This window comes from Anolis sagrei, chromosome 6, assembly GCF_037176765.1.
Source record: "Anolis sagrei isolate rAnoSag1 chromosome 6, rAnoSag1.mat, whole genome shotgun sequence".
Lineage (NCBI taxonomy): Eukaryota > Metazoa > Chordata > Lepidosauria > Squamata > Dactyloidae > Anolis > Anolis sagrei.
The window spans coordinates 122,520,538-122,547,716 of NC_090026.1; the positions used below are offsets into that span (position 1 = coordinate 122,520,538).

Below are 27,179 nucleotides of genomic sequence, written 5' to 3' on the forward strand. Positions count from 1 at the left end.
TCTGTCTTTTTCCCCTCTTGAGCTCATTGAATTTTTGTTGCTTTTAACACATAGTGCAGTATTCTCTCATGCTCCGTATTTGATTGCCAAATAGGAATAGTAGTATAAATTCTGGTTTGAAGCTGAATCCTGTCTGAAGTATTAATTGGATTGTCCTATGCATTTTTATCCTTTTTAAAGGCCTACTACATATGGACTCTTCATGAGCTTCACATTTCCAACATGTATTACTTGCACCTTTATATATTATTGATGGGGCCCCTAGTGGTGCAGTGGGTTAAACCGCTGAGATGCTGAACATGCTGACCGAAAGGTTGGTGGTTCGAATCCAGGGAGTGGGGTAAGTTCCCATCTGTCAGCTCCAGCTCCCCATGTGGGGACATGAGCTCCTGCAGTTAGGTCCACTTTCTGCCAACCTAGCAATCTGAAAACATGCAAATGTGAGTAGATCAATAGGTGCTGACCACATGACCTAGGTGGTGACTATGGACAAAGCCAGCTCTTCGGCTTAGAAATGGAGATGGGCACCAACCCCCAAAGTTGGACACGACTAGAATTAATGTCAGGGGAAACCTTTACCTGTACCTTACATTGTTGATATTGGTTCAGGGAGAGGGGATTAAATGCCATCTAAACAACATTCTATAGACATTCACTTTTAAAAAGAAAGTGATTGTTTTGAGAACGTATTGAATCCTCCAACATTTGGATGAATTGCCCAACCACTTTCCCTGCTGAATGTCTCTAGTGGCTTTATAAAGCTTTGTGGGTCTTCTCTAGGGAACTTTGATTTAAAAAACCTGCCATTGCCTAACTTTATTTTGCATTTCCCCCTCAATTTTAGGGCTCGGTTTCTCCATATTACATCAAACGTTTTGGGTTTGATCCCAACTGTAAAGTCGTAGCGTTTACTGGAGACAACCCAGGTAAGAAACCTCAAACAGTTTGTTGACAGAACACTGAAACTTTATAATGTAGTAAAATATAATAAAATATATTCCATATTATCCCTTCAATATATTCACTGAAGTGTCGGTCAGTGTTCAAAATGACCTTGACAGATTAAGAAAATGAATTTCAAGAGGCATAAATATACTACATTTAGGTGGAAAAAAAATGAAATGCAAAGGATGGGAGACACTTGTTTTGAAAGCAGTCCGTGTGATCTCTATTTAGAAACCTCATAGATCTCTTAATAGATCACAAGTTGAACATGAATAAATAGTGGCCAAAACCAAAAAAAAAAAAAAAAAAAAAGCCAGAATTGTTCTGGGCTAGACTTAATGGTACAATGAGGAGCCGCAGTGAAGCAATGGGTTCTACCCTTGTGTCAGCTGAACTGCTGACCTGAAGGTTGGCAGTTCGAATCCATGAGAAGTGGTGAGCTCCCATCTGTTAGCTCCAGCTTCCATGTGGGGGCATGAGAGAAGCCTCTCACAGGATCCAGTGTCCCCTGGGCAACATCTCTGCAGATGGCCAATTCTCTCACTTGCAGTTTCTCAAGTCACTTCTGACATGATAAAAAAATGAATGACGTCCCATTGATATTAAAATATATCCAGTGCTCATTACAGTTTTTGGTTCTGCCTGGGCTTTCTGCCTAAAGGCTACTCTTGAATCTAACTTCCCTTCCCTTTTCCCTTTTCAGCTTCTCTGGCAGCAATGAGACTTGCAGAAGGGGATCTTACAGTAAGTCTTGACACCTTTGTGAAATATTCTCTCTGCTCATTAGAGTTGAAACCCTAAGTTATACACTGCTCTCGATCCCACCTGCCTCACAGGTGCGTCTGGTGGGGATGAGAGACAGGGCCTTCTCAGTGGTGGCCCCTCAGCTGTGGAATTCCCTCGTTAGCTGGCTGAGAACTATCCTCCCTTCCTACATCCTCCCTTCCTTCATCAGGCATCTGGCTCTCACTCTCAGTAGTTTCACTTTCCCCAGCGTCAACCCTTGCTGTGGGAAACAACTGAACTTCTGCCCCCTGATGCTGGTCTTCCTCATCTAACACAGGAACATCCTTGCTTTCCATCTGATCATCCCCATCAGAATCATTGATACCATCACTCTGTGATTCCAGCTGAGTCACAACACTTTTGGAGCTTCAGCGTGACCAGATTAACACAAAATTGTAATATGAACATGGAATGGCTAAGACGATGAAAACGGATGAGGAATTGGACTGGAAGACAGTGGGGTTTTTAAACAGATTTTTGAAGTTTTTATGGTTTTTATATGTATTTATGATGTGATTTAATAGTTTTAACTGATATACGTGTATATATAAGGCATCTAATTGTTGCCGATCTGTACGCCGCCCTGAGTCACCTTTGGGCTAAAATGGGTGGGATAAAAATGACGCAAATAAATAAATAAATAATTGAAGTAAAAGAAATCCATTCTCGATAGAAAAGGTTTTGGAGCTGACTAGCTTACTAAGTCCCATCTTCTAAGAAAGGTAAAAGTCAAAAAATACATGCAGCTACATTTTGCCTAATGTGCATCCTCACTGAAAGGCAAAAAATGTGCATCCTCACTGAAAGGTAGAAAAAGCAGAAGATGACAAAGTTGGCAATAAAGATTTCTTCGCAGAGATGCCATCTCTACATCTTCAAAAGGAGGAGGTGACAGTGGCTAGCAGGAGGAAGAAAAACAAAGCCCTTTCTTTCAAAAAAAAATGCATAGGAATGTGCTTAAGGAATCCTTCAGCCTAATCCTATCTCTAGCTACTCATTGAGGACAGGAGACTTGATGACACAAGAGACTTTGTACAATCCAGGGATGAAACACAACAAAAAGGATTGCTTGTCACGAAGCCAGGAGAACAGGTGAAATGAAAGCTGTGTCTGGGGTATTTGTCGCTGTGGTGGCTTATTTAATGCATGCAAATTTCATCACATAGTATTACAGCCATTTTAGTGATTTGTGAGTTTCTCCTAAGAAATCCTTACGTTTCATTGTGCTTAGTCTTACCTTACCTTTCATGAAACGGTGACAAGGCTAGCTGATACCAGAAGAATCCAATTGCCTTAATGTGCAATTTAGCTATAATTAGTCGTACAAATGAATGGGTTTAATTTAATTTCTGTATTGCTTTTCATGCACATTGTGCTAACGCCTCAATTATTTTCTCCCACAGATTAGCCTTGGAACCAGTGACACGTTGTTTCTCTGGATTAAGCAGCCCAAACCTGCTTTAGAAGGTCACATCCTCTGCAGTCCTGTGGATACCGGAGCCTTCATGGCCCTGCTGTGGTAATGCGCCTTTTCTTGTTTTGATTGTGATAGCTGCCTTTATAGGCACCCTCCTGCAATCTGTGACATTACTTTGACATAGATCAGTGGTTCCCAACTTTTTTTTGACCAGGGACCATTTGACCAGGAACTCCTTTGATCAGGGATCACTCTCCAAAATTAGTACCGAAAGGGCTACAAATCAGTTTTTGATTTGGTTTGGTTATTTGCATTGGATAGACCACATCAGCTCTAGTTTCTGATACAGAACATATGCCATCCAGTCGTCACCATCTGCTCACCCACAGAAAACCATATTAGAGCTGATGTGGTAGTAGTAAACTTTCGTGGGTAGACAGGCTCTCCCCTCCCAACATCCTCATTTCCATCAACACTATAAGAAGGTTTCGCCAGACCAGTCACTCTCGTTGCCGCATGGTTTCAAGGCAACAGTGCAGTAATGGTGATCACTGGTGGTCCACAGACCTCAGGTTGGCAACCACTGACATAGATATGGTATGTCACTGTTGATGCAGAAATTTTCAAATTAGATTGAGAGAAAAACCAACTTTCAGTTGTTGAAAAATATCCATAAATGTTAGATGTACAGAAGATGTATATGGGAATAATATTTTTTGAACACCCAGTAGCGCAAGAGGTTAATAATAATAATAATAATAATAATAATAATAATAAACCTTTATTTATACCCCTCTACCTATCCTGGAGGACCCGGTGCGGCTTACAAGAGGCCGAGCCCAAATACATCAATAAAAACAACATAGCAATACAGACAATAAATAACTCATAAACAAAGCAATAAACAATAACAGTAACACCATGACGCATTAAAAACCTATGGCAGGGCCAAATGTAATAATTAAACATTTAAAATACTGGGCATGACAAGGTGACATATAACTAGGATGAGTATTTGGAGAGAAATAGAGCGAGTAGGTCAGCAGTTTGAATCTGGGGAGCGTTGGTTGAGCTTTCCATGTCAGCTCCAGCTCCCCAAGCAGGGACACGAGAGAAGCCTCCCACGAGGATGGTAAAAAACATCTGGACATTCCCTGGGCAATGTCCTTGTAGACGGCCAATTCTCTCACACCAGAAGTGACTTGTAATTTCTCAAGTTGCTCCTGACATGAAAAAACATTTTTTTCATCAAGTCAATGCTTTTTTCACTCATTACAAAAAATGAAGCTTGGTCTCTCAATTTATATCACTGTTTATTGACACCTAATCAGGGGATACAACCCAGATGTAGATTGAGACCTGCATGTTTGTTGCACTCGCCTACTGTTTTTTGAAAATTATTTTTGGATTTTATTTTCCTGTGCTTGTAATAAATAATATATTTTACTCCCGTGATTCCTGGTGTATTGTAATTTCATTTTTTTTTGTTTTCATTGACCAAACAATCAGCCAAGAAATATATTTTTAATATTTTGTTTCTGTTTGTAGTTAAAAGAGAACACAGAGATATCACTCAGCCTTCCATAATGAGGACTGAAAACATTCTCCGTGTGTTTTGAGATGTCATTGGGTACACACATTTTAAAGGCTTTCATACTGAATTTAATATAAATATATGCCAACATCAATATGCCTGTGCACATTTTAAAGCCTCTAATATTGAATTTAATATAAACATATGCCAAAATGGATATAGCTTCACTTTGTCACGCTTACCATTCAGTCCTGTGTTGTTTGCCCAAAAGAAAGTCTCAATGCAGATATTTTTGAACTATGTTTAAACAACATGTCACTGTAAAATTCTATCCAAGTATCACAGGAGAGGCATCTACTTTTTATTATTATTTTCATTTTATAATTTAGTTATAAGAATGGTTCTTTGATGAGAGAGAAGATACGAGATAAGATTGCCTCCGGCTCATGGGAAGAGTTCTCCAAAGCATTAGCATCAACACCTGTTGGGAATGAAGGAAATGTAGGTATGTAATTGGCAGAAAACTTTACTTAGATACTTTTAATTCCTTTCCCATCCTTTCCCTGTGGGTCCGTGTGTCAGCAAAGAAGTCATTGAGACAAGAAACATACATTTCTCTTAGTGTAACTTCAAATGTTGATATCTATAGCAGATTATTGGCAGCCACCAAAATAATTTATACAAGCGATACTTAATAAAAGGAAAAGCTACTCCCATTTCAAACTATGATTAAACCCTGACTTACCAATTTTGTTAGATTACAGATAAGCCTTCGTTAACTAAGTGCAAACAACAATCTCTCCAACTTTTTATTTAGGTTTTTATTTTGATGTGATGGAGATTATACCCAATGCAGAGGGAATTCACAGATTCAACAAACGCAACGAAAGAGTAAGAACAACGTTATATTTTTGTTTTAAGAATTGTCTCAAATATCATAAATACAAATATCATAAATACAATTATTAGGGCTGCCCAAAATGCCACAAAAGAGTGACCAGGTTTTTGGGTTCTGTAGAATATACCGAGTATGGAAGTTGCACACAAGATATTTTGATTCAAATCCTTTCTAAACATCTGATTCAATAACAACTTTCCATTCCTCTCTCAACCACAACCTTCCATTTTTAGAAGTATGTACAGCTTAATCTTGCAGCCTGGCTATTAGAATAAATGAGATGAGGATTCTAAACTACAAATGTAGTCCATTTCTAGTTTGCATATGTGAAAATAAACCACCAAATTCAGTCGCACTTGATTCTTGGAGACTGAACATTCTTAAGTGTCTGAGAAATAAACAAGAATGTGTACTGAAATTATGGGAACTTTGCTTAATATTTGTGGAATAAGACTATATTTATTTACTCACTGGCATTGACTTCTCATTATAATATGGTTACACTATTAATCAATGAAGGTGTCTGGTCACATCCCGTATAGATTACTGCAACGCGCTTTACGTGGGGCTGCCCTTGAAGACTGCCCGGAAGCTTCAGATGGTCCAGCGCTCGGCAGCCAGGTTGCTAACAGGAGCAGCTCTCAGGGAGCATACCACTCCTCTGTTGAGCCAGCTCCACTGGCTGCCAATCTGCTACCGGGCACAATTCAAGGTGCTGGCGCTAGCCTACAAAGCCCTAAACGGTTCCGGCCCCACTTACCTCTCCGAACGCATCTCCACCTATGAACCGACGCGGACATTAAGATCGTCCGGGGAGGCCCTGCTCTCGGTTCCGCCTGCGTCACAGGCACGGTTGGCGGGAACGAGAGACAGGGCCTTCTCGGTGGTGGCCCCTCGGCTATGGAATGCCCTACCCATTGACATCAGACAGGCCCCTTCGCTGCTGGCGTTTCGGAAGAAGCTTAAAACCTGGCTCTTTGAGCAAGCGTTTGGCTAATCAGCGCAATCGAACATAGGATGACGGTAAATTGAACATAGGAATGGCACAAGGATTATGAGACTGGATCTTGTTTGTGATCGAGGCATTATGTATGATTGTTGTGTGTTTGCTACTGTGTATGATGTGTTTTAATTGTTATTGTTGTGTTAATTAACATTGTGTAAACCGCATTGAGTCGCCTAATTAGGTTGAGAAACGCGGTATAGAAATAAAGCAAATAAATAAATAAATAAATAAATAATAGAAGAAGAAAGCTTTTTGCAAATAATTGTGTTTTTGATTCTCGTTTCTCCATGTTCAGAAATGACAAAAAATATTTTGGAAGAAAATTGAAAAAAGAGTATTTCTTATAGTGAGGAATATGTAGAGAAATCAATTTACAGATGTATAGGAGATTCTTCACAATGTGCTTGATTCCAGGACTGAGAATATGGCATTTGGGACAAGAGTATGAGTTGTGTTGATATAAAACCCAGTGTGTATGTGCATGTTGTTGACAATGATGATAATGTAGAAGAATAAGAATTCAATATGTTTGAGCCTCCTGGTGGTGCAGTGGGTTAATCCGCAGAGCTGCTGAACTTGCTGACTGAAAGGTTGGCAATTCAAATCCAGGGAGTGGAGTGAGCTCCTGCTGTCAGGCCCAGCTTCTACCAACCTAGCTGTTCAAAAACATTCAAATGTGCGTAGATCAATAGGTACCGCTTCTGTGGGAAGGTAATTACACTCCATGCAGTTATGCTGGACACATGACCTTGGAGGTGTCGAAGGGCAACGCCATTTCTTCGGCTTAGAAATGGAGATGAGCACCACCTCCCAGAGTCGGACACGACTAGATTTAATGTCAGGTGGAAACTTTACCTTTAATATCCTTAGCTTTCCCCCTCAAAGCCTAACTCAAGATCCCTCCAAAACGTGACCTCTGTTGCCTCATTGGATATGGACCTATTTATTTAATGTCTGTCTTTCTATCCAGGTGACAACATTTCCTAAAGAAGTGGAGATACGTGCCTTGATCGAAGGGCAGTTCATGGCCAAAAGGATTCATGCTGAAAAGCTGGGATATAAAATCTGTGAGTGTGCTTATGGTGTGGTAAAATGGTGTTAAAGGAATATGAGATTAAGTCGGTCAATGCTGTTTGCAGAGTTTGAACACATATTCTGCCTCAGATGCTGACCAAGAAGGTACAGCTGTTGGGCTTATCCCTGAGGAGGACAGCCAAACTGATGGTCATTCTGGATCAGTAGTTTTGAGTGTGAAAGAGAGTGATTCCCCAGTTTTGTTTTGAAAGATTGGTTCCGAAATGAAATATCTTCCTTCAGGGAAGAGATGGTGAAACGTGAAAAGTATGCCTCTTAGACCTGCAGAAGGTTGAAAGTGGGATTTATCCTCTTCAAGTCTTCCATCCATAATCACGTTGTTACAACCACCTCGGTAGCACCTTTTGCTTTCATGGCTCCTTTCTGTAAAATCTTGAACTTTGTAATTTCAGTTAGGGACTTAGGCTGCATCTACTACATTGTAGAATGAATGCAGTTTGGCACCACCTTAATAGCTATGGTTCATTGCTGTGGAATCTCAGGAAGGGACATTGAATGTCAGGAACTTTGTCTTTATACTAAGAAGGGAGGTAAGGGATGCTTACCTCGACATTGTTGATAAAACATGTCATGCCTCTGGACTGCTAGAGGTACGGAGTACTTCCAGATGGAAGGCTCCTAACTGTTGAAAGGCACAGTACAGACATTGTGTGTGAGAGTGTGTGTGTTCCCTCTTTAAAACCACAAAGAGTCACATGGCACCATAAAGACAAACAGGTTTTATTTGTCATAAGCTCTTGTGGACTCCAGCCTACATTATCCGATGTCACTTCCTCAATATAACTTTTCAGGTAAACTTGAGGCCTGCGACAGAAGCACTATTTATTTATTGCATTTCTTCACTGCTTTTCTCACCCCTTGGGGGGGGGGGGGAACAGACTCAAAGCAGTATACCACATAATAAATGGCAAAAATTCAGTACCAAACGCACATATAAAAGCAATACATAGCATATCTTAATCAATAACGTATAACTATGAATTGAAACCATTACAAATTAACAAAATACATCAAACATGGACTTAAAGCATATTAGACATTTTAGACATTTTAGACATTGCACCAATCCCCTGGTTGTCATTTAGCTGCTTCAGTTGTACCATCACTCACCAAACACCTACTTACATAGCCAAGTTTTGAGTTGTTTTCTAAACACCAGGAGGGAGGGGAATGATTTAATCTCGCAGGAATCCCCCAGGCAGGAAGCAGCCAGGCTTTCAAGCTGCAAGGCCATTCAGTGCTAATCAAGGTGGCCAATTGCAACATTCACACTTGCCTCCAGCAGACAAGTGCTCTTTCTCCCACCATGGACGTTATTCCATAGATATATAAACTTCACTTGCCTAATTTCCAACAGACCTCACAACCTCTGAGGATGCCTGCCTTACTTACTTAGGTGATCCCTCGTTGGCCGAGTAGGATAGTCTTCCATGATCAGTATTCTTGTGGATCCTTAGGTGGCTGTGGAGCCCTGTTCTTGACCTGCATGTTCTCCCGCAGTGAGGGCATTGGTTTCCAGGTGGAAGGCGGTCTTGGTCGGGGTTGGCTTGACGCGCCTTCCTCCTGGCACATTTCTCTCTTTCACCCCCCATTCGTGTCTCTTCAAATTCTGCAACACTGCTGGTCACAGCTGATCTCCAGCTGGAGTGCTCAAGGGCCAGGGCTTCCCAGTTCTCAGTGTCTGTGCCAGAGATTTTAAGGTTGGCTTTGAGCCCATCTTTAAATCTCTTTTCCTGTCCTCCAACATTCCGTTTTCCGTTCTTGAGTTCGGAGTAGAGCAACTGCTTTGGGAGACGGTGGTTGGGCGTCCGGACAACGTGGCCAGTCCAGTGGAGTTGATGGCGGAGGACCATCGCTTCAATGCTGGTGGTCTTTGCTTCTTCCAGCACGCTGACGTTTGCCAGCTTGTCTTCCCAAGAGATTTGCAGGATTTTCCGGAGGCAGCACTGATGGAATCGTTCCAGGAATTGCATGTGACGTCTGTAGACAGTCCACGTTTCGCAGGCATATAGCAGGGTTGGGAGGACAATAGCTTTATAGACAAGCACCTTGGTATCCCTGTGGATGTCGCGGTCCTCAAACACTCTGTGCTTCATTTGGAAAAATGCTGCACTCGCAGAGCCCTGGCGGTGTTGTATTTCGGTGTCCATGTTGGCTTTGGTGGAGCGGTGGCTGCCAAGGTAGCGGAAGTGGTCAACATTTTCTAATGTTACACCATTAAGCTGTACACCATTAAGCTGTACACTATTAAGGATGCCTGCCATAGATGTAGGCAAAATATCAGGAGAAAATGCTCCTTGAACATGGCCAGATAGCCTGTAAAACTCACAGCAACCCAATTCTGTGATAGTGTTGTGACTCAGCTGGAACCACAGAGGGCCTCTGATGACGATGATGGGACTCAGGTTCACAATCTGGTTCAAAATGTATCTGTTATAGTCAGTGAGGAACACGGTGTGGAAGTTCAGTTTCCCACAGCAAGGAATGAGTTTGTTGATTCTGAAACTAGCCAGGTGCAGGTGCAAATTGGCTCAGAAAAGGAGGACAGTTCTCAGCCAGATAATGAGCAGGAAGGCAAACTGGATAACACTAATAAACAGACTGACCTTGACGAAACGGGAACCTTAGCTCGTGCTGACTGCTTGGAATTCAGAGTTTGAAGGAGTGCGAGAATAGCTAACAAGAAGGAGGTCTGAGGCCAAAGAAATGCCTTCATGTTTTGCAAAGGGTATTAAGCAGTGTGTTTGGGACCAAACCTTTGTCAGAGCAACTTTACGCTAACCAAGAAGCTTGCATTTTGCTTGTCTGGATTATCTTGCCGTTTTTGTGTTCATGGTCTCAGGACTCAGTCACTTTGCTGGTGCCTTTTTGGTTCATGCTTCCAAGTGTTGTTTTGTATTGATCTTTTAGAACATTACTTTTGCTTTTAAGAACTTTTTATCTTTGACTTTTAATAAACTGTAAAGACTTCTGGCTGTGTGCAGTTTGGTGTTTTCAGCAAGGTGAACCTATTCTGAGGTGCGACAGATAGCATGCAAGTTCCTTCTTAGTTGTATCGGAAGTAAAGTGTCCATAGGATTCCATCATAGCACATCAGAAGTCTTTCACCTGCAAAATCTCAGTTTTTAATATAGTGATTTTTAAAAAAATCCTCTATCTGACATCTACTCTATTGCAAAAAAGGACAGAGAATGCAGGGTCATTTTAGGAGTTTACATATTAATGTACCGTGAAATTTCAACATGTATATGTGTGTTCCAGAGGGAGTGATCCAAGCATTAGAAACACGGAACACATCTCTATCATTCTTATTAGTGATTAGCTATTCCCTGCCACACGTTGCTGTGGTCCAGTCTGTGTATATGTGTTTTGTGTGTGTATATATGCATATAATTGTGTGTATATATTTGGCACAGCTGGCTGAGTGTCAGCTGTATTAAGATCACTTCTGACCAAAGGTCATGAATCATAGAATCATAGAATCAAAGAGTTGGAAGAGACCTCATGGACCATCCAGTCCAACCCCCTGCCAAGAAGCAGGAATATTACATTCAAATCGCCCCTGACAGCTGGCCATGAGTTCGAAGCTAGCCCGGGTCGGAGTGAGCTTCCGACCAATTGTGTAGCTTGTTGTCGACCTTTGCAACCTGAAAGATACTTGCATCTGTCAAGTAGGAAAATTAGGTACCACCTATGTGTGGGGAAGCTAATTTAACTAATTTAACTAAATTATGAGGCCATAAAAAAGACTCCAGCAAAACACTCCAGCAAAGCATGTGGGGAATGCGGAAGTACTCCATCAGTGTCACAGATGGACAATGAAAGCAACAGCTCCCCTGGCGGCCAGAAAAGTTAAATAGCCTCTGACTGTCTATATCTGTTGTGTGTCTTTGGCATTGAATGTTTGCCATTTATGTGTAAATTGTAATCCGCCCTGAGTCCCCTGCAGGGTGAGAAGGGCGGAATAAAAATACTGTAAACAAACAAACAAACAAACAAACAAATAAATAAAAATGTGTGTTTATGTATATATGTGGTTTTGTGCATGCGTTGTAATGGGGTGGTTTTTTTTTTGGCTTTTTATGTCTCCTCCACTGTGTTTTTCAGTGTTTTTATGAGTGATGGTCATTCATTGGTTTGTTAGGTGTCTTGTGTACAAATTTGGTGTCAATTCGTCCAGTGGTTTTTGAGTTATGTTAATCACACAAACAAACATTACATTTTTATTTATATAGATGTTAGCAAGTATGTTATATTCTGATCTTGAGATATGCATGAGACACACAACTGAAGAGGTAAATTACCGTTATTCAATGTATTGTCGAAGGCTTTCATGGCCGGAATCACTGGGTTGTTGTAGGTTTTTTCGGGCTATATGGACATGTTCTAGAGGCATTCTCTCCTGACGTTTCATCTGCATCTATGGCAAGCGTCCTCACTACCTTTGAGCATGCTTGTCATAGATGCAGGCAAAACGTCAGGAGACAATGCCTCTAGACCATGGCCATATAGCCCAAAAAAACCTACAACAACCTACCATTATTCACTCTGTTGCTTTGCAATTTTCCTGGATGATGGGACTGGAGAGATCCTTGCCCAGACTATATGGAGGATTTATGGAAGTCTCACACAAACTAGTATGTTTTTCCCTAGAGGAAGTATAGTATCCAGCTATACAAGTAATGAGTAAGCATTGTTATGGGACTATGATCCTCACAGCATACATTGCCATCATTTTGTGCCTTTTCAGTGATGCTTTCCTTCCAGGAGGGGGCAGTAGATCCCATCTCATGGCCATTCCATCCTTTTCCTTGGATGCATCTTCACCTTGTCTTTTAATTTCAGCTTATTATAAAGTGTCCTATTGAACCAAGTGACAAAAGAAATTATTACCGGTTTCTAATCCAAATGCAAAACTCAAAGTATTATGTGTGGGGGTTTTTTTTTGTTATAATGTTATTGTGTTTCTGTTTTTTTTTTCTAATGTGTTATCATCACAGTTCAAGGAAAGTTTACCAGCACAACATTCTGTATCTTTTTTAGAGTTGTTGTCTTAAAGGGAGGAAAGCTTGTTGTTAGCTAATTAGGGAGAGGGGAAAAACCCAAACATGTGCAACTCTTCCTATTTCTTTCCTTTGAGTTTTGATGATAATGGAATCAGTTTGTGGGTTTTTGTAGGTTTTTTTGGGGCTATATGGCCATGGTCTAGAGGCATTTTCTCCTGACGTTACGCCTGCATCTATGGCAAGCATCCTCAGAGGTAGTGACATCTGTTGAAACTAGGAAAAAGGGTTTATATATCTGTGGAATGACCAGGGTGGGACAAAGGACTCTTGTCTGCTGGAGCTAGGTGTGAATGTTTCAACTGACCACCTTGATTAGCATATAATGGCCTGACAGTGCCTGGAGCAAACTTTTGTTGAGAGGTGATTAGCTGTCCCTGATTGTTTCCTCTCTATTGTTGTGCTGTTGTAATCTTTGAGTTTTTTAATACTGGTAGCCAGATTTTGTTCATTTTCATGGTTTCCTCCTTTCTGTTGAAATTGTCCACATGCTTGTGTGTGTTCAATGGCTTCTCTGTGTAGTCTGACATGGTGGTTGTGAGAGTGGTCCAGCATTTCTGTGTTCTCAAATAAAATGCTGTGTCCAGGTTGGTTCAGCTGGACACATGCTGGACAAATGCTTTCAAAGTGATGGTACTTACCTTTAAGGCCTTACATGGTCTGGGGCCGATGTACCTGAGGGACCGCCTCACCCCCTACCAACCCCAGAGATCCCTCCGTTCTGAGGACCAAGATCTATTGGAGATTCCCAGTGTCAAGACCTTGCATCCAACAGCAACCAGATGCAGAGCCTTTACAGCAGTGGCACCATCACCCAGGAATACTCTGCCACCTGAAGTCCGTGCCTTGCAGGACCTATCAGCTTTCCACAGGGCATGTAACACATATCTGTTTCAACAGGCCTTTGATCTCTGCTATTGTTGTTTTTAAATTGTTTTTAAATTGTTTTAAATTGTTTTTAAATTGTGTCAGATTTTAGCCTGTTCTCGTAAGCCGCTCCAAGCCCCAGGGGAGTGGCGGCATATAAGTTTGAATTATAAATAAATAAATAAATACAAACTGACTCAGTGTAGCATTGCTATGCAAAGTAATGGCCTGTAGACTACTTCTGGTGCAGGAACCATCAGCAGCTGATCCATGGAGAGTTTCTGTTGGAAAGAAAGACACATTAGGAAAAGGAAAGTCATATTTTCATATTTTTCTGCTTACGTATTCATATTTTCTGCCTAAGTGTCAGTTCCTTTACTGAAATAACTAGGAAAGCCAGTTCCCACACATCAGCACTGCACATCAAGCTTTGTAAACTTGCCCTGTGCCAACAGAAACCCTGTGTCAATAGGGGAGATCATCTCGTTTATCATTTTGCGTACTTCGTTTCTCGACCCAGTGACTTCTTCTGTCTTTTCATGGGACCTACATTAGAACAACATCCTAAAGTGCAAAGCCACTGGGGCCGCTAGATTAGTTGTCAGTGGGCTCTTGACATTTGAGAGGCATCAAACCATAGATAATGTCTCCATTTTATCACTCTTTGGGGCGCTTGATTTGGCAGCATTCCCAAACTCCCAACTTGATAGCAGGGGAAATGACAGCGGTGGTAGATTCAATAGCAACTTGGGAAGTTGGGAAGTTCTCAAAATGAGCTGGCTTATATTGGGAATTGTTTTCTCTTTCTTCCTCTTTCCTTCTCTTCCATTTAAAGCTCCACAAAGCAAACTTGTTCATGCTTCTTATAAGAAGGAGATTTGGGGTGGTCACTGAATTGGAAGGCTTCTGTAGTTTTGTTCCATTTGCTTTTAGATTGATAGTTAGATAGAGAAAGAAAAATGTATGAATAGATATGGATTTATTTTTCAGATTGCTTTTGCACAGTAAGAAGCAAATTCTTTTTGTCTGAAAAAGTTCCAATGTAGTCTCAAAGGAATGCGCCTCGCATTCCTGCAACCTGTGGAGGGAGAATTTATTTATTTACAGTATATATATTCTGCCCTTCTCACCCCGCAGGGGACTCAGGACGGATTACAATGCACATGTACATGGCAAACATTCAATGCCATCAGACATACAACATATATAGACAGACACAGAGGCAATTTAACATTCCAGCTTTCCTTTCCAGCTTCATGAGAGTATGTTCAATTCTGGCCACAGGGGGAGCTGCCACTTCACTATCCACTTGTGACACCGAGTCCTTTGATAGAGTATTTCCTCATTCTTCTGCACACTGCCGGAAGGTTTTATGACATCGTAAATTAATTAAATTAGCCTTCTCACATAAAGCAGTACCTAAATTTCCTATAGACGTAATTGTCTTTCAGTCTGCCTAGGTCAACAGCAACCTAGACCATTAATGGTCGGGAGCTCACTCGGACCCCAGCTGGCTTCGAACTCATGATCTCTTGGTCAGTTGTGATTTAATGCAGCTGGCTACTAACTAGCTGCGCCACAGCCCGGAATGGTTAGGAAGAGTGAGAAATTCGACCTTTTTATGCCCAGCTCATATCCCCTCTCCAATGGAGAGGTTTTCTCCATTAATTCATAACAAACGTACCTACTGTGAAATCTGGGTAGCAAAAACAGAGAGTACTTCTACTTGGAAACTGTCTACTAATCTGTTTTATACAACTCTCATTTATTTTAATAGCAGTTACTTGGGCTCCTTGTGGTGGATTGTGCCTTTTGGGAACTTACCTGAAAAACAACAACAATCCAATGTTTTAAATGAGTGGCACCGGGTCCAGAAATGAAGAGCGCAAAATAGTAAATGAGATGATCTTCTGTATTGACACAGGGCTTCTGTTGACACAGGGCAAGTTTGCAAAGATTGATGTACACTGCTGATATGTGGGAACCAACTTTCCTTTTTCCTAATAAGGCTAGAAATGTTTAATGTATTGTCGAAGACTGTCATGGCCAGAATCACTGGGTTGTTGTAGGTTTTTTCGGGCTATATGGCCATGTTCTAGAGGCATTCTCTCCTGAGGCACCTCACTACCTCTGAGGATGCTTGCCATAGATGCAGGCGAAACATCAGGAGAGAATGCCTCTAGAACATGGTCATATAGCCCGAAAAAACCTACAACAACCTAGAAATGTTTCTTTCCCAGAATCTCCCCATGGATCAGATGCTGATAGCATCTGGTCTTCCCATATCGAGGGAAGCTTCGGTCTGTGTAAGCCGCATCAAATCCTTCGGGAGATGCTAGCGGTACAAATAAAGTTATAATAATAATAATAATAATAATAATAATAATCTTTACCTTTTTTACTTCTGTCTGCTGTATGAGACCCATGTTTACTTTTCCAATTATTTTGGACCCAACAATACTTATTCCCAGAATGAGAGACTAGTTCCTATTAGGCTTGTGCATATTGCCTGAACCTTGATACGTTACTGCTGGCCGGATTGTTGTAGACCCCCATATCCGTTTTCGTGCACCTCCCGAAAATGGGCAGGTAGCTAGATAGCTGTTTTTGGTCCGTAGCTGATAGATCTTGGAAGATCTGGCCCATTGGGGGCAATGGGAAACTTACAAGACTTCCCTTTCTGCTCCTGGGATCCTTTTCTTTTTTCCTTCAAGGGAGCTTGGGTTTCAGCAACGGGGTTAAGGGAGCACCCTGTTGTTGTTGTTCATTCGTTCAGTCGTCTCCGACTCTTTGTGACCTCATGGACCAGCCTATGCCAGAGCTCCCAGTCGGCCGTTACCACCCCCAGCTCCCTCAAGGTCAGTCCGGTCACTTCAAGGATGCCATCCATCCATCTTGCCCTTGGTCGGCCCCTCTTCCTTTTGCCTTCCACTTTCCCCAGCATAATTGTCTTCTCTAGGCTTTCCTGTCTCCTCATGATGTGGCCAAAGTACTTCAACTTTGTCTCTAGTATCCTTCCCTCCAGTGAGCAGTCGGGCTTTATTTCCTGGAGGATGGACTGGTTGGATCTTCTCGCAGTCCAAGGCACTCTCAGCACTTTCCTCCAACACCACAGCTCAAAAGCATCGATCTTCCTTCGCTCAGCCTTCCCTAAGGTCCAGCTCTCACATCCGTAGGTGACTACAGGGAATACCATGGCTTTGACTAGGCAATGGATCTTTGTTGCCAGTCTGATGTCTCTACTCTTCACTATTTTATCGAGACTGGACATTGCTCTCCTCCCAAGAAGTAAGCGTCTTCTGATTTCCTGGCTACAGTCTGCATCTGCAGTAATCTTTGCACCTAGAAATACAAAGTCTGTCACGGCCTCCACGGTTTCTCCCTCTATTTTCCAGTTGTCAATCATTCTTGTTGCCATAATCTTGGGTTTTTTTGACGTTTAGCTGCAACCCGGCTTTTGCGCTTTCTTCTTTCACCTTGATTAGAAGGCTCCTCAGCTCCTCCTCGCTTTCGGCCATCAGAGTGGTGTCATCTGCATATCTGAGGTTGTTAATGTTTCTTCCAGCAATTTTCACCCCAGCTTTGCATTCATCCAGCCCCGCACATCGCATGATGTGTTCTGCATACAAGTTAAAAAGGTTGGGTGAGAGGATGCAGCCTTGCCGTATGCCTTTCCCAATCTTGAACCAGTCTGTTGTTCCGTGGTCAGTTCTTACTGTTGCTACTTGGTCCTTGTACAGATTCCTCAGGAGAGAGACAAGGTGGCTTGGGATGCCCATCCCACTAAGAACTTGCCACAATTTATTATGATCCACACAGTCAAAGGCTTTAGAATAGTCAATGAAGCAGAAAGAGATGTTTTTCTGAAACTCCCTGCCTTTCTCCATTATCCAGCGGATATTGGCAATTTGGTCTCTCGTTCCTCTGCCTTTTCTAAACCCAGCTTGAACATCTGGCAACTCTCGCTCCATGTATTGCTGGAGTCTTCCTTGCAGGATCTTGAGCATTACCTTACTGGCATGAGAAATAAGGGCCACTGTACGGAAGTTGGAGCAGTCTTTCGCATTTCCCTTTTTTGGTATGGGGATATAAGTTGATTTTTTCCATTCTGATGGCCATTCTTGTGTTTTCCATATTTGCTGGCAAATGGCATGCATCACCTTGACAGCATCATCTTTTAAGATTTTAAACAGTTCAGCTGGGATCCCGTCGTCTCCTGCTGCCTTGTTGTTTGCAATGCTTCTTAAGGCCCATTCAACCTCACTCCTCAGGATGTCTGGTTCTAATTCATTCACCACACCGTCATAACTATCCTCAATATTATTATCCTTCCTATACAGATCTTCTGTATAGTCTCGCCATCTTCTCTTGATCTCTTCAGCTTCTGTTAGGTCCCTGCCATCTTTGTTTCCAATTTTTGCCTGAAATTTACCTCCAATGTTTCTAATTGTCTGGAAGAGGTCTCTTGTCCTTCCTATTCTGTTGTCTTCTTCCACTTCCATGCATTGCTTATTTAAAAATAGTTCCTTATCTCTTCTGGCTAACCTCTGGAATTGCGCATTTAACTGGGCATATCTCCCCTTATCACCGTTTCCTTTTGCTTTCCTCCTTTCTTGGGCTACTTCCAGTGTCTCAGCAGACAACCATTTTGCCTTCTTGGTTTTCTTTTTCTTTGGAACGTACTTTGTTGCCGCCTCCTGAACAGTGTCGTGGACTTCTGTCCATAGTTCTTCTGGGACTCTGTTTACTAAATCTAGTCCTTCAAATCTGTTCTTCACTTCCACTGTATATTCGCTAGGAATGTTAGTGAGATCATATCTAACTGGTCTGTGTATTTTCCCTGATCTCTTTAGTTTTATTCTAAATTGGGCAATAAGAAGTTCGTGATCTGAGCTACAGTCAGCCCCAGGTCTTGTTTTCACCGACTGGATGGATGAGCACCCTAGGGAGGACTTCCTAGGCTCCCCTTCCTGCCATTTTAGGCATTGTTTGTCCTTATAACTTTCATTAAGATCTGGATGAAAAGCATCATAGTTAAGATATCACTCTTTCTGCAATCCTTTCCCTTCTGTTTGTAGAAGAGACTGGGTTTAATACTTAGTTAAAGTTGTTTCTTTCTATTCTAGAAGAGACAAAGATTATCATCATCATCATCATTATTGAAGGTGCTGCAGGCACGCTCTCTCTTCTTGAACTCAGATTTTCCAAGCCATTTTAAGGAGGCTTCCTACTTCCCAGGAAAGGAAGAGCGATGACCTGGACTCTCCTATCCTGGGCTTCCTTAAACAAGCCCTCTCTTTTCTCTTGATTTGCCCTGCAGGTCCTGCCTAGAGTGGTGCCTTTTCTGCTTCGGGTTTAATGCTTTTGTAAAGCCGTTTCTACTTTCTATTCTAAAGGAGAGGTAACTAGGTGGTAGTAGTTTTCTGAGAATGTGGGTTTTCTTTTTATTTACTGGGATTACTATTAATAATAATATTCTTTTAGAGGTATTTTCTGAAGGAGAGGAGGGGAAGAAAAAAAATAAGCGAATAGGCTGACTCTCCAAGCCCCCAAACGCACATGCACACTCTACCTACCTGTCCTGCACGTTCCCAACTCCCAGTAAGTCCCACTAAATAAAAACAATCAAAAAATAAATAAAAAATAAAAAAGATTCAGGAGAGAGGCCAAGCTAGAAAATACACATATTATCTATTCACATTCTTTACAGGTTTATTCATATTACATTATTATTATTATTATTATTATTATTATTATTATTATCTTCTTTTTTTTCTCTCCCCCTTCCTCCCACCACCCTTTCCTACCCCTCCCACAACATTTCTCTCTATATCTTTATTTTTAACCACGCACACAACTTTTGCAATCTTTGTACAATTTCTATGCTGGCTTCGCCTTCTTCTACCCATTTCATATATGTTGCCCATTTCTCTTTAATTTCTTCTGTTTTGTCCTCCTGTGAATCTTCTTGGGTTATACATTCAATTATATCTGATTGGACTTGTTCAAATAAATAATTATTCCAATTTTCCAAATTCCATTTCTTTTCATCTCTCCACCCCCAGGCCTTTCCTGCTAAAATCATTCCTTTAAATAAGTTTTGGTTCTTCTCATCAATATTTTTATTCCCTGTAATTGCCATTAACATAAATTCCATATTGACTTGTATTGTTATTTTGAAAAGTTTCCCAATTTTTCTAGTTATCTTATTCCAAAACGTTTTTGCATTTAAACAGCCCCACCACATATGTGCATACCAGCCTTTCTCTACTTTACAGTGCCAACACATTGGACTTAAAGCTAGAAAATACACTGAAGCCAGAACGTAACTGTGATGCCAAATAGAGGAGGAGGAGCCGTGATTGGCTGCCACATGATCCCAATATAGAAAACGTGATGGCTGGGCCTTTGCCATTACGGCCATTCGGCAGAGCTGAAGAAGCCGAATTGGCCAAAGGAAAATGGCTAAAATGGATCAGCGCTCAAGCCTAGTTCCTATTTTGTTCCACATTTTGAGGCATGCGGCATGTGTCAAAATCCTTTCCCATCCCCTTCTTTGTATTCACCGCTGAAGAGTTACGGCTACCTGTGTCGTAACTAATGTTGTTCCTCCTTAGATGAGGTGAAGAACTCTGGGAGGAGGCCATTCTGTAATTGCATACAGATGAAATCAATGCCTTTTCTTCTTCTCTTGCCCAGGGGGACTTGCAGTTCTCAAAGACAATCAATGCTGAAACATTGCCCTTGTTGCCAGCATGCCTCTTGCTGGTTCCTGTGCCGAGTTCTCATTGTATTCCTGCAGCTGGGTGCCGACTATTGGGTTGGACTCCTGCTATATTGTTTTGTTTTTTAAAGCGGTGCTTAGAAATACTGGGGAAAGGCATAGATTTCTGAACTGTGTTTAAATGATTGTTAGCGGCTGTCTCTGTTTTGTTCCTGGAAATGAAAAGGAAAATAATAATATGGGGCATTCAGCTGTATGTGTTTTAATGAATGAAAGCGGCCTTGGATTCCAGGGTTGGGAAGAAGGCAGGATATAAATAAATTAATGATACATCTTTCTCCTTCTCCTGCTTGTACTACTTGTTGTTGTGTGTCTTCAAGTCATTTCCAACGTATGGTTTTCTGCAGGAATGCCTTTGCACCAGCGGAGGCATGACTGTAATTTTAGATTTATTCCCTTCTCTGGCACAGTAAGCACGAAATTGTATTTTAGTTTTCAACAATTTTAGCTCTGTGGTTTTTTTCAGTATTGTATTCGTTTTGTGAAATGTCCAAGTAATTCTGTGGAGCTATAGAGCTATAAAAATACAATAATTAAGCAAATCAATAAACGGAAGAAGCAATTCTGAGAAAGGCCATGGCAGTATTCCCTTCTCTGTCATTCAAATTGCAATCTTTCCTAGGAAAAAAGATACTCTTGAAAACAATGGATTCCTTTATGCCATTGAAATTGTGAGGCTCAATGCTCCAACTCATTTGACCACATCTATCTTTCAATAATTGTGGATGACAGTCCATGTTAACCAGCATTTGGCTTTACAACAGTGATTTGCTGAAAGTTTGTTTTGCAAGGTTTTAAATGCAACCTGCCTAAAGACATAACAAAAATGTTTTAATTCATTTTCAACACCTCTAATGAGCAATAAAAGTGGATTGTGTGCGTGAAACATTTTTGTATGCAAAGAATTCAGACTGGGGTTTAATTTAAAACAATATTTTCTAGTAGTTCCAGTACAGGAACTGACACTTAGGCAGAAAATATGGATATTATTTCTTATTACTTCAATGTACGTGGCACTGTATAAAAAACCTTGGACACGTGTCTGCCCCAAGGAAATTGCAGGTTTAAGTTTGATAATAGAGAAAATGGCAAATGGAGCAAAAGAAATAGTGGTAGTTAAAGGACTGGAAATAGTGAGGGAAGGTGTTTTCGTTCAGCCTTCGACGGTGCCTGCACCTGATCTCTCTGGGGATTCTGGGCCTGCAATTCAGCAGGAAGGCCAGAAAGAGATTTTAATCCCTGAAAATGAGTGATCTGTGTCTGAAGGCCACATTCCTCAAAGGTAGTTTTCTAGGGAAGCAAGGTCACAAACGGATCTGAGTTCAGAGAATGAAAATGAAAGTCCAGGTGGACAGGCTAATGAGCAGTTAGATAGGAGATTGACGTTTTGTCAACATAGGGCTTCTCGGGAGAGTGCATGGAAGGTCAAGACATTAGCAAAGAAGTCCTTATCAGTTTCCTAGAGGAGAAGGCATGATTTTCTATCTATATTAGCTAGCCCAGCAGATGGGTCCGCTAGTCCAGGCAATGTTGGTGATTGAGTATAGATCTATTGTCAAGTCAAGGGATTTCCAATTCCATGTTCCCATTTGTTCATGTCTCATTATTCTAAGTTTTGAAGATTGTTCCTGAATCTCATATTTGAGTTTATTTGGACTTTGGTTTTTTACATGTTTTTGCTGAATTGCTATATGTGTGTGTGTATATATATATAAAAACTGCTTTGCTATTTTAGCTTGAACTGGAGTGTGTGTTAAGTACAGAGGTGGCTCCCAGCCTTGAAGTGCAACAGTAGGCTTCTTGGCTCTTGTGCTTAGAAGCAACAAGTGCCCACAGGAGATGTCAGTGTCTGTTGGCAGGTGAATTCTGGGGGCAACATGTCTACCACTCTAGAATTTCGAAGTGTTCAAATAGACTGAAGGGGAGAATGCTAATGATGCCACAGGAGAAATCTTGAGAAATCTCTTTCCTTTCTTCCCTATACTACAGTGGTTCTCAACCTGTGGGTCCGCAGATGTTTTGACCTTCAACTCCCAGAAATCCTAACATCTGGTAAACTGGCTGGGATTTCTGGGAGTTGGAGGCCAAAACACCTGGGAACCCATAGGTTGAGAATCACTGCTCTACTATATTGTGACAATTTGGGAAGCACTCAGTTCCAGGAAAGCTATGAGCCCCTGCAGAACTATCATGATTTATGAAAATATGACTCTGGAAGCCAGGGTTTGAATCTTCACTTTGCCATGGAAAAACCACTGGGTGACCTTGGGCAAGTCACAGTTTTGCAACCTCAGATAAAGGCAAAAACAAATTTCCTCAGACTAGAGTACTTTGTGATATGTTTGCCTATATCGGTCATGATTTGAAGGCACACAACAACACGAGTCCCTTATCTTGGATCTGTGAATGTTCTTCCTTCACTTAGAAATGTAACAACATTCCTCCTGCATGTAAAAATGAAGTAGTTTGGGAGGACAAGATAGGCTGATTTTACAGTGATAAACATCGGAATGAACATCAACATGGTGTTTTCAAGCAGGCAGTGTATTTTTGAACCTATTATTTATTCAAGCAGACTCCAGGTTTTTGCCCCTGCCCATTTCCTGACAAAAAAAGAAGTTGACCATGAGTTGAACAGTTCTTTCCAGTGGAACCTCTCCGACTTTTGTGGCCCTAGAGATGAACATGAAAGACTTCTTTTTTTCAAACCATGTTTCCAAAATAGCATGACCAGTACAGAAACTGTCAGGGGGATGATGAGAATTGTACTTTAAAATATCCACAACTTTTCCAACCGTGGGCCCACAGCTAAATCCTGATTAGACCATGTCCTGAAGCTCATTGGATTCAAACTAATATTTGGGCATGTGGTGGTTCTGAATGGCACGATTTCCCTGGGAAATAGAATACTAGGGCGAGGCAAACAACAACAACAACAACAAAAAAACCCAGAGAATTTGGAAGGACAGAGCTAAATTGAATTTTGAAAAAGCATGTTTGTGCTCTAGGGGCAGATTTCTAATAATTTTGCAGTTGATAGTTTGACAGGGCTGAATCAATTTGTACAGGATATATGCACGGTACAAATAAACTGATAAATGTATTTGTCATTTTTTAGCTGAGAGTGTCACTAATTCATGTATTACCTCTTTTTCCAATTCCCTCTCCATTTGTGCCCGTCCAATCAGCTCTCTTCTCTAAAAGGCTAACCTGTATAGGTGTTGCTGACAGTTGATTTATTATGATGTGTCAGCTCTTAAGTAGATCCTATTTGTATGAATCAAATGCCATTCCCGCAAGGAACCACTCTGTATAGTTTACTTACCCGTTTTAATTACAGATGGGATATACAAATGATTACATTTTGCATTGGAATTGGGGCATTTTTGCACAAAGCTTATAGCTCTTGCTGTTGACTTCACGGTGCAGCTTTTGGTTTAACCCACATGTTTTTTGCCATGTGCAGAACATGACATCTGAGTTTAATATTGAGGTGTTGCACTTTTATTAGTCCCATAGTACTGTTTTCATGATGTTTAAAACTGTCTCGGTCATCCGCATCAAATCTAGTTGGCATGGTGAGGTTTCCAATTGCTGTCTTATTTCATTTTCCCAAAAGCTTGGTCCCCCATACATATTTTTACCATCCTTCTGAAGGCCAGGAGGGAGGGGGCTGATCTAATCTCACCAAGAAGGGAGTTCTATAGTCGAGGGGCAATCGTGCCTATGATGGTGGCAGGACGGCGAGCAGAACCTCCATGGAAGATCTTAATCTCCATGGTGGTTCATAGAGGGAGATGCGTTTGGACAAGTAAACTGGGCTGGAGACGTTTAGGGCTTTACAGGCGAAAGCCAGCACTTTGAATTGCACTTGGTAGCAAACTGGCAACCAGTGGAGCTGGCGTAACATGGGAGTTGTGTGCTCCCTGTATGCTGCCCCAGTTATTAACCTAGCTGCCTTTCGTTGGACTATTTGAAGCTTCCGAACAGTTTTCAAAGGCAACCCCAGGTAGAGTGCATTGCATTAGTCAATATAATGAGAGTGTGGACCACCATGACCAAGTACTTGAATACAGCTCTCAGGGCTTGTAGTTGGAGGAATTTTCTCCATGTTTTTCCTCCCCTCAATTATGATGTTGTTATTGTTGTTGTTTATTCATTCAGTCACTTCTGACTCTTCGTGTCCTCATGGACCAGTCCACGCCAGAGCTCCATGTCAGCCGTCACCACCTCCAGCTCCTTCAGAGTCAAGACAATCACTTCAAGGATCTTGCCCTTGGTCGGCCCCTCTTCCTTTTTCCTTCCATTTTCCCGAGCATCATTGTCTTCTTCAAGCTTTCCTTTTTCTCATGATGTGGCCAAAGTACTTCATCTTTGCCTCTAATATCCTGCCCTCCAATGAGCAGTTGGGCATTATTTCCTGGAGGATGAACTGGTTGGATCTTCTCGCAGTCCAAGGCACTCTCAGAATTTTCCTTCGGCACCACAGTTCAAAAGTGTCTTATCTTCCTTTGCTCAGTTTTCCTTATGGTCCAGCTCTCACATCCGTAGGTTACTATGGGGAATACCATTGCGTTGACTGTGTAGATCTTCGTTGCCAGTGTGATGTCTCTACTCTCCACTATTTTATCGAGATTGGTCATTGCTCTCCTCCCAAGAAGGAAACATCTTCTGATTTCCTGGCTGCAGTCTTTGCAACTAGAAATACAAACCCTGTCACTGCCTCCATGTTTTCTCCCTCTATTTGCCAGTTATCAATCAGTCTAGTTGCCATAATTTTGGTTTTTTAAAAAAAAATGTTTAACTGCAACCCAATTTTTGCACTTTCTTCTTTCCCCTCAATTATATATTTATTTATTTGTATTTCTAGGACTGGGACTTCTGCTCACTTAAAAGAGAGGCATGTCTTATCCCTAAAATGGCTTGAAAACATGATGTAAATACTTACCATACCTGTACCTGACAGTATTTGGTGACATTTTAAAAAACCTGTGGGTGGATGCAGCACTCCAAGGTCTTCTGAGATGTTAATGGGAGCCTCCCACTGTTGCCCATCCTTGTGTTAGTGACATATGAAAACATATTATCTTTCCCCAGCTTTCAAAGGCACCCCTCCTGGGCTTACTATTTTGCTGTTAAGTTTCCCCATGGTCCTTCCATTGCTGATGAAGTGCAGTAGGGATGAGCAAAGCATTAGGTTTGGTCAAATGGATAGACAATCCAGCCACTTTGCTTTTTCTGCTCCAAAGAAAACTTTGCATAGATTTTCACAGTGAGCTTCAACTTAGTTCCTAGGTCTTTGTATTCATTATATTGTAATGAAAGGCTGGAACTGCTTGAGTGATCTTTTCCTATTAAAAAGGCACTTCAAATTTAAATAGTTCCATTAAATTTATCAAGGGCTCCGAACGTTTGTGCTCCAGATGGAGTCCATCAAGCTAGTTGCTAAATGTGTGATTATTCCTGTTGGTACTAATGCAGGGCTCTGGTGGAAGTTCACTCCAGTGCTTGAGGTTGGAATGGGCTCTTAGGAATTCCTATTTATAGAACGTAAGGAAATAGTTGTGATATTTGGAGTACAGAATATTATATGCCCATGCTTTTCCAGAGTTCCAGATTAAAAGTGGTAGGACATTTCATCTTTACACAAAATATACATTGTCTTGACCAGTTCTCTGAACATTAGATCCTGTGGACCAGCTTGAGTAAGATTCCTTTGCAGTACTGCTCCTTCCTGCAGCCTCCCACCCTTTATAGAATCATAGAATCATATTATCCTAGAGTTGGAAGAGACCTCATGGGCCATCCAGTCCAACCCCCTGCCAAGAAGCAGGAATATTGCATTCAAAGCACCGCCGAAAGATGGCCATCCAGCCTCTGTTTGAAAGCCTCCAAAGAAGGAGCCTCCACAACACTCCGGGGCAGAGAGTTCCACTGCTGAACAGCTTTCACAGTCAGGAAGTTATTCCTAATGTTCAGATGGAATCTCCTTTCTTGTAGTTTGAAGCCATTGTTCTGTGTCCTAGTCTCCAGGGCAGCAGAAAACAAGCTTGCTCCCTCCTTCCTATGACTTCCCCTCACATATTTATACATGGCTATCATGTCTCCTCTCAGCCTTCTCTTCTGAAGGCTAAATATGCCCAGTTCTTTAAACCACTCCTCATAGGGCTTGTTCTCCAGACCCTTGATAATTTTAGTTGCCCTCCTCTGGACACATTCCAGCTTGTCAACATCTTTGACTCAGTCTAGGTCAGGAGTGGGACCTATGGGCAAAATATGAACAGGATCCAAGTGACCCTCAAATACTCACTGACAATATTGAGGATGGGGATGGGAACTGAGTAGAAACACTTAGATTCCTGTTGTTAATGTTAGAAGGCATCTTTTAGCTCTGTTACACCTAACCTCAAACTATATAACTTTTGAGTTGGAAGTGTCTGCATGAACCATCTACTCCAGGCATGGGTAAACTTCGTCCCTCCAGGTGTTTTGGACTTCAACGCCCACAATTCCTAACAGCCTCAGGCCCTTTCCTTTTCCTGCTAAGCCGCTTAAGACTGGGGCTTTTACGAAATGTGGGAGTTGAAGTCCAAAACACCTGAAGGGTTGAAGTTTTCCCATGCCTGATCTAATTCAAGCATCGCCATGCCAAAAAGCACAACTAGAGCATTCCTAAAAGATGCCACCCAACTTCTGTTTACAGACCTCCACAGAAGGAGATCCTTCCCTATCTTAATGGAATCTTTTGTCTACTCTCAAATAGTTATCTTAATAAACATAGTTC

The 27,179-nt window shown here is 41.5% G+C and overlaps 1 protein-coding gene across 2 annotated transcripts in view; it reads left to right on the forward strand.

Moving 5' to 3' along the window:
• The window catches only part of XYLB (xylulokinase), a 124,763-nt gene that overhangs the window by 33,109 nt on the left and 64,475 nt on the right, over positions 1–27,179 (forward strand). For both annotated transcript variants that reach the window (XR_010910205.1, XM_060782619.2), the window contains exons 10-15: positions 845–926; positions 1,649–1,689; positions 3,135–3,250; positions 5,072–5,187; positions 5,500–5,573; positions 7,557–7,653. Coding sequence is in view for 1 of the 2 variants with exons in the window: in XM_060782619.2 (XP_060638602.2) it covers positions 845–926; positions 1,649–1,689; positions 3,135–3,250; positions 5,072–5,187; positions 5,500–5,573; positions 7,557–7,653 (526 nt within the window). In the remaining variant the exon portion in view is untranslated. The remainder of the gene's footprint in view (positions 1–844; positions 927–1,648; positions 1,690–3,134; positions 3,251–5,071; positions 5,188–5,499; positions 5,574–7,556; positions 7,654–27,179) is intronic.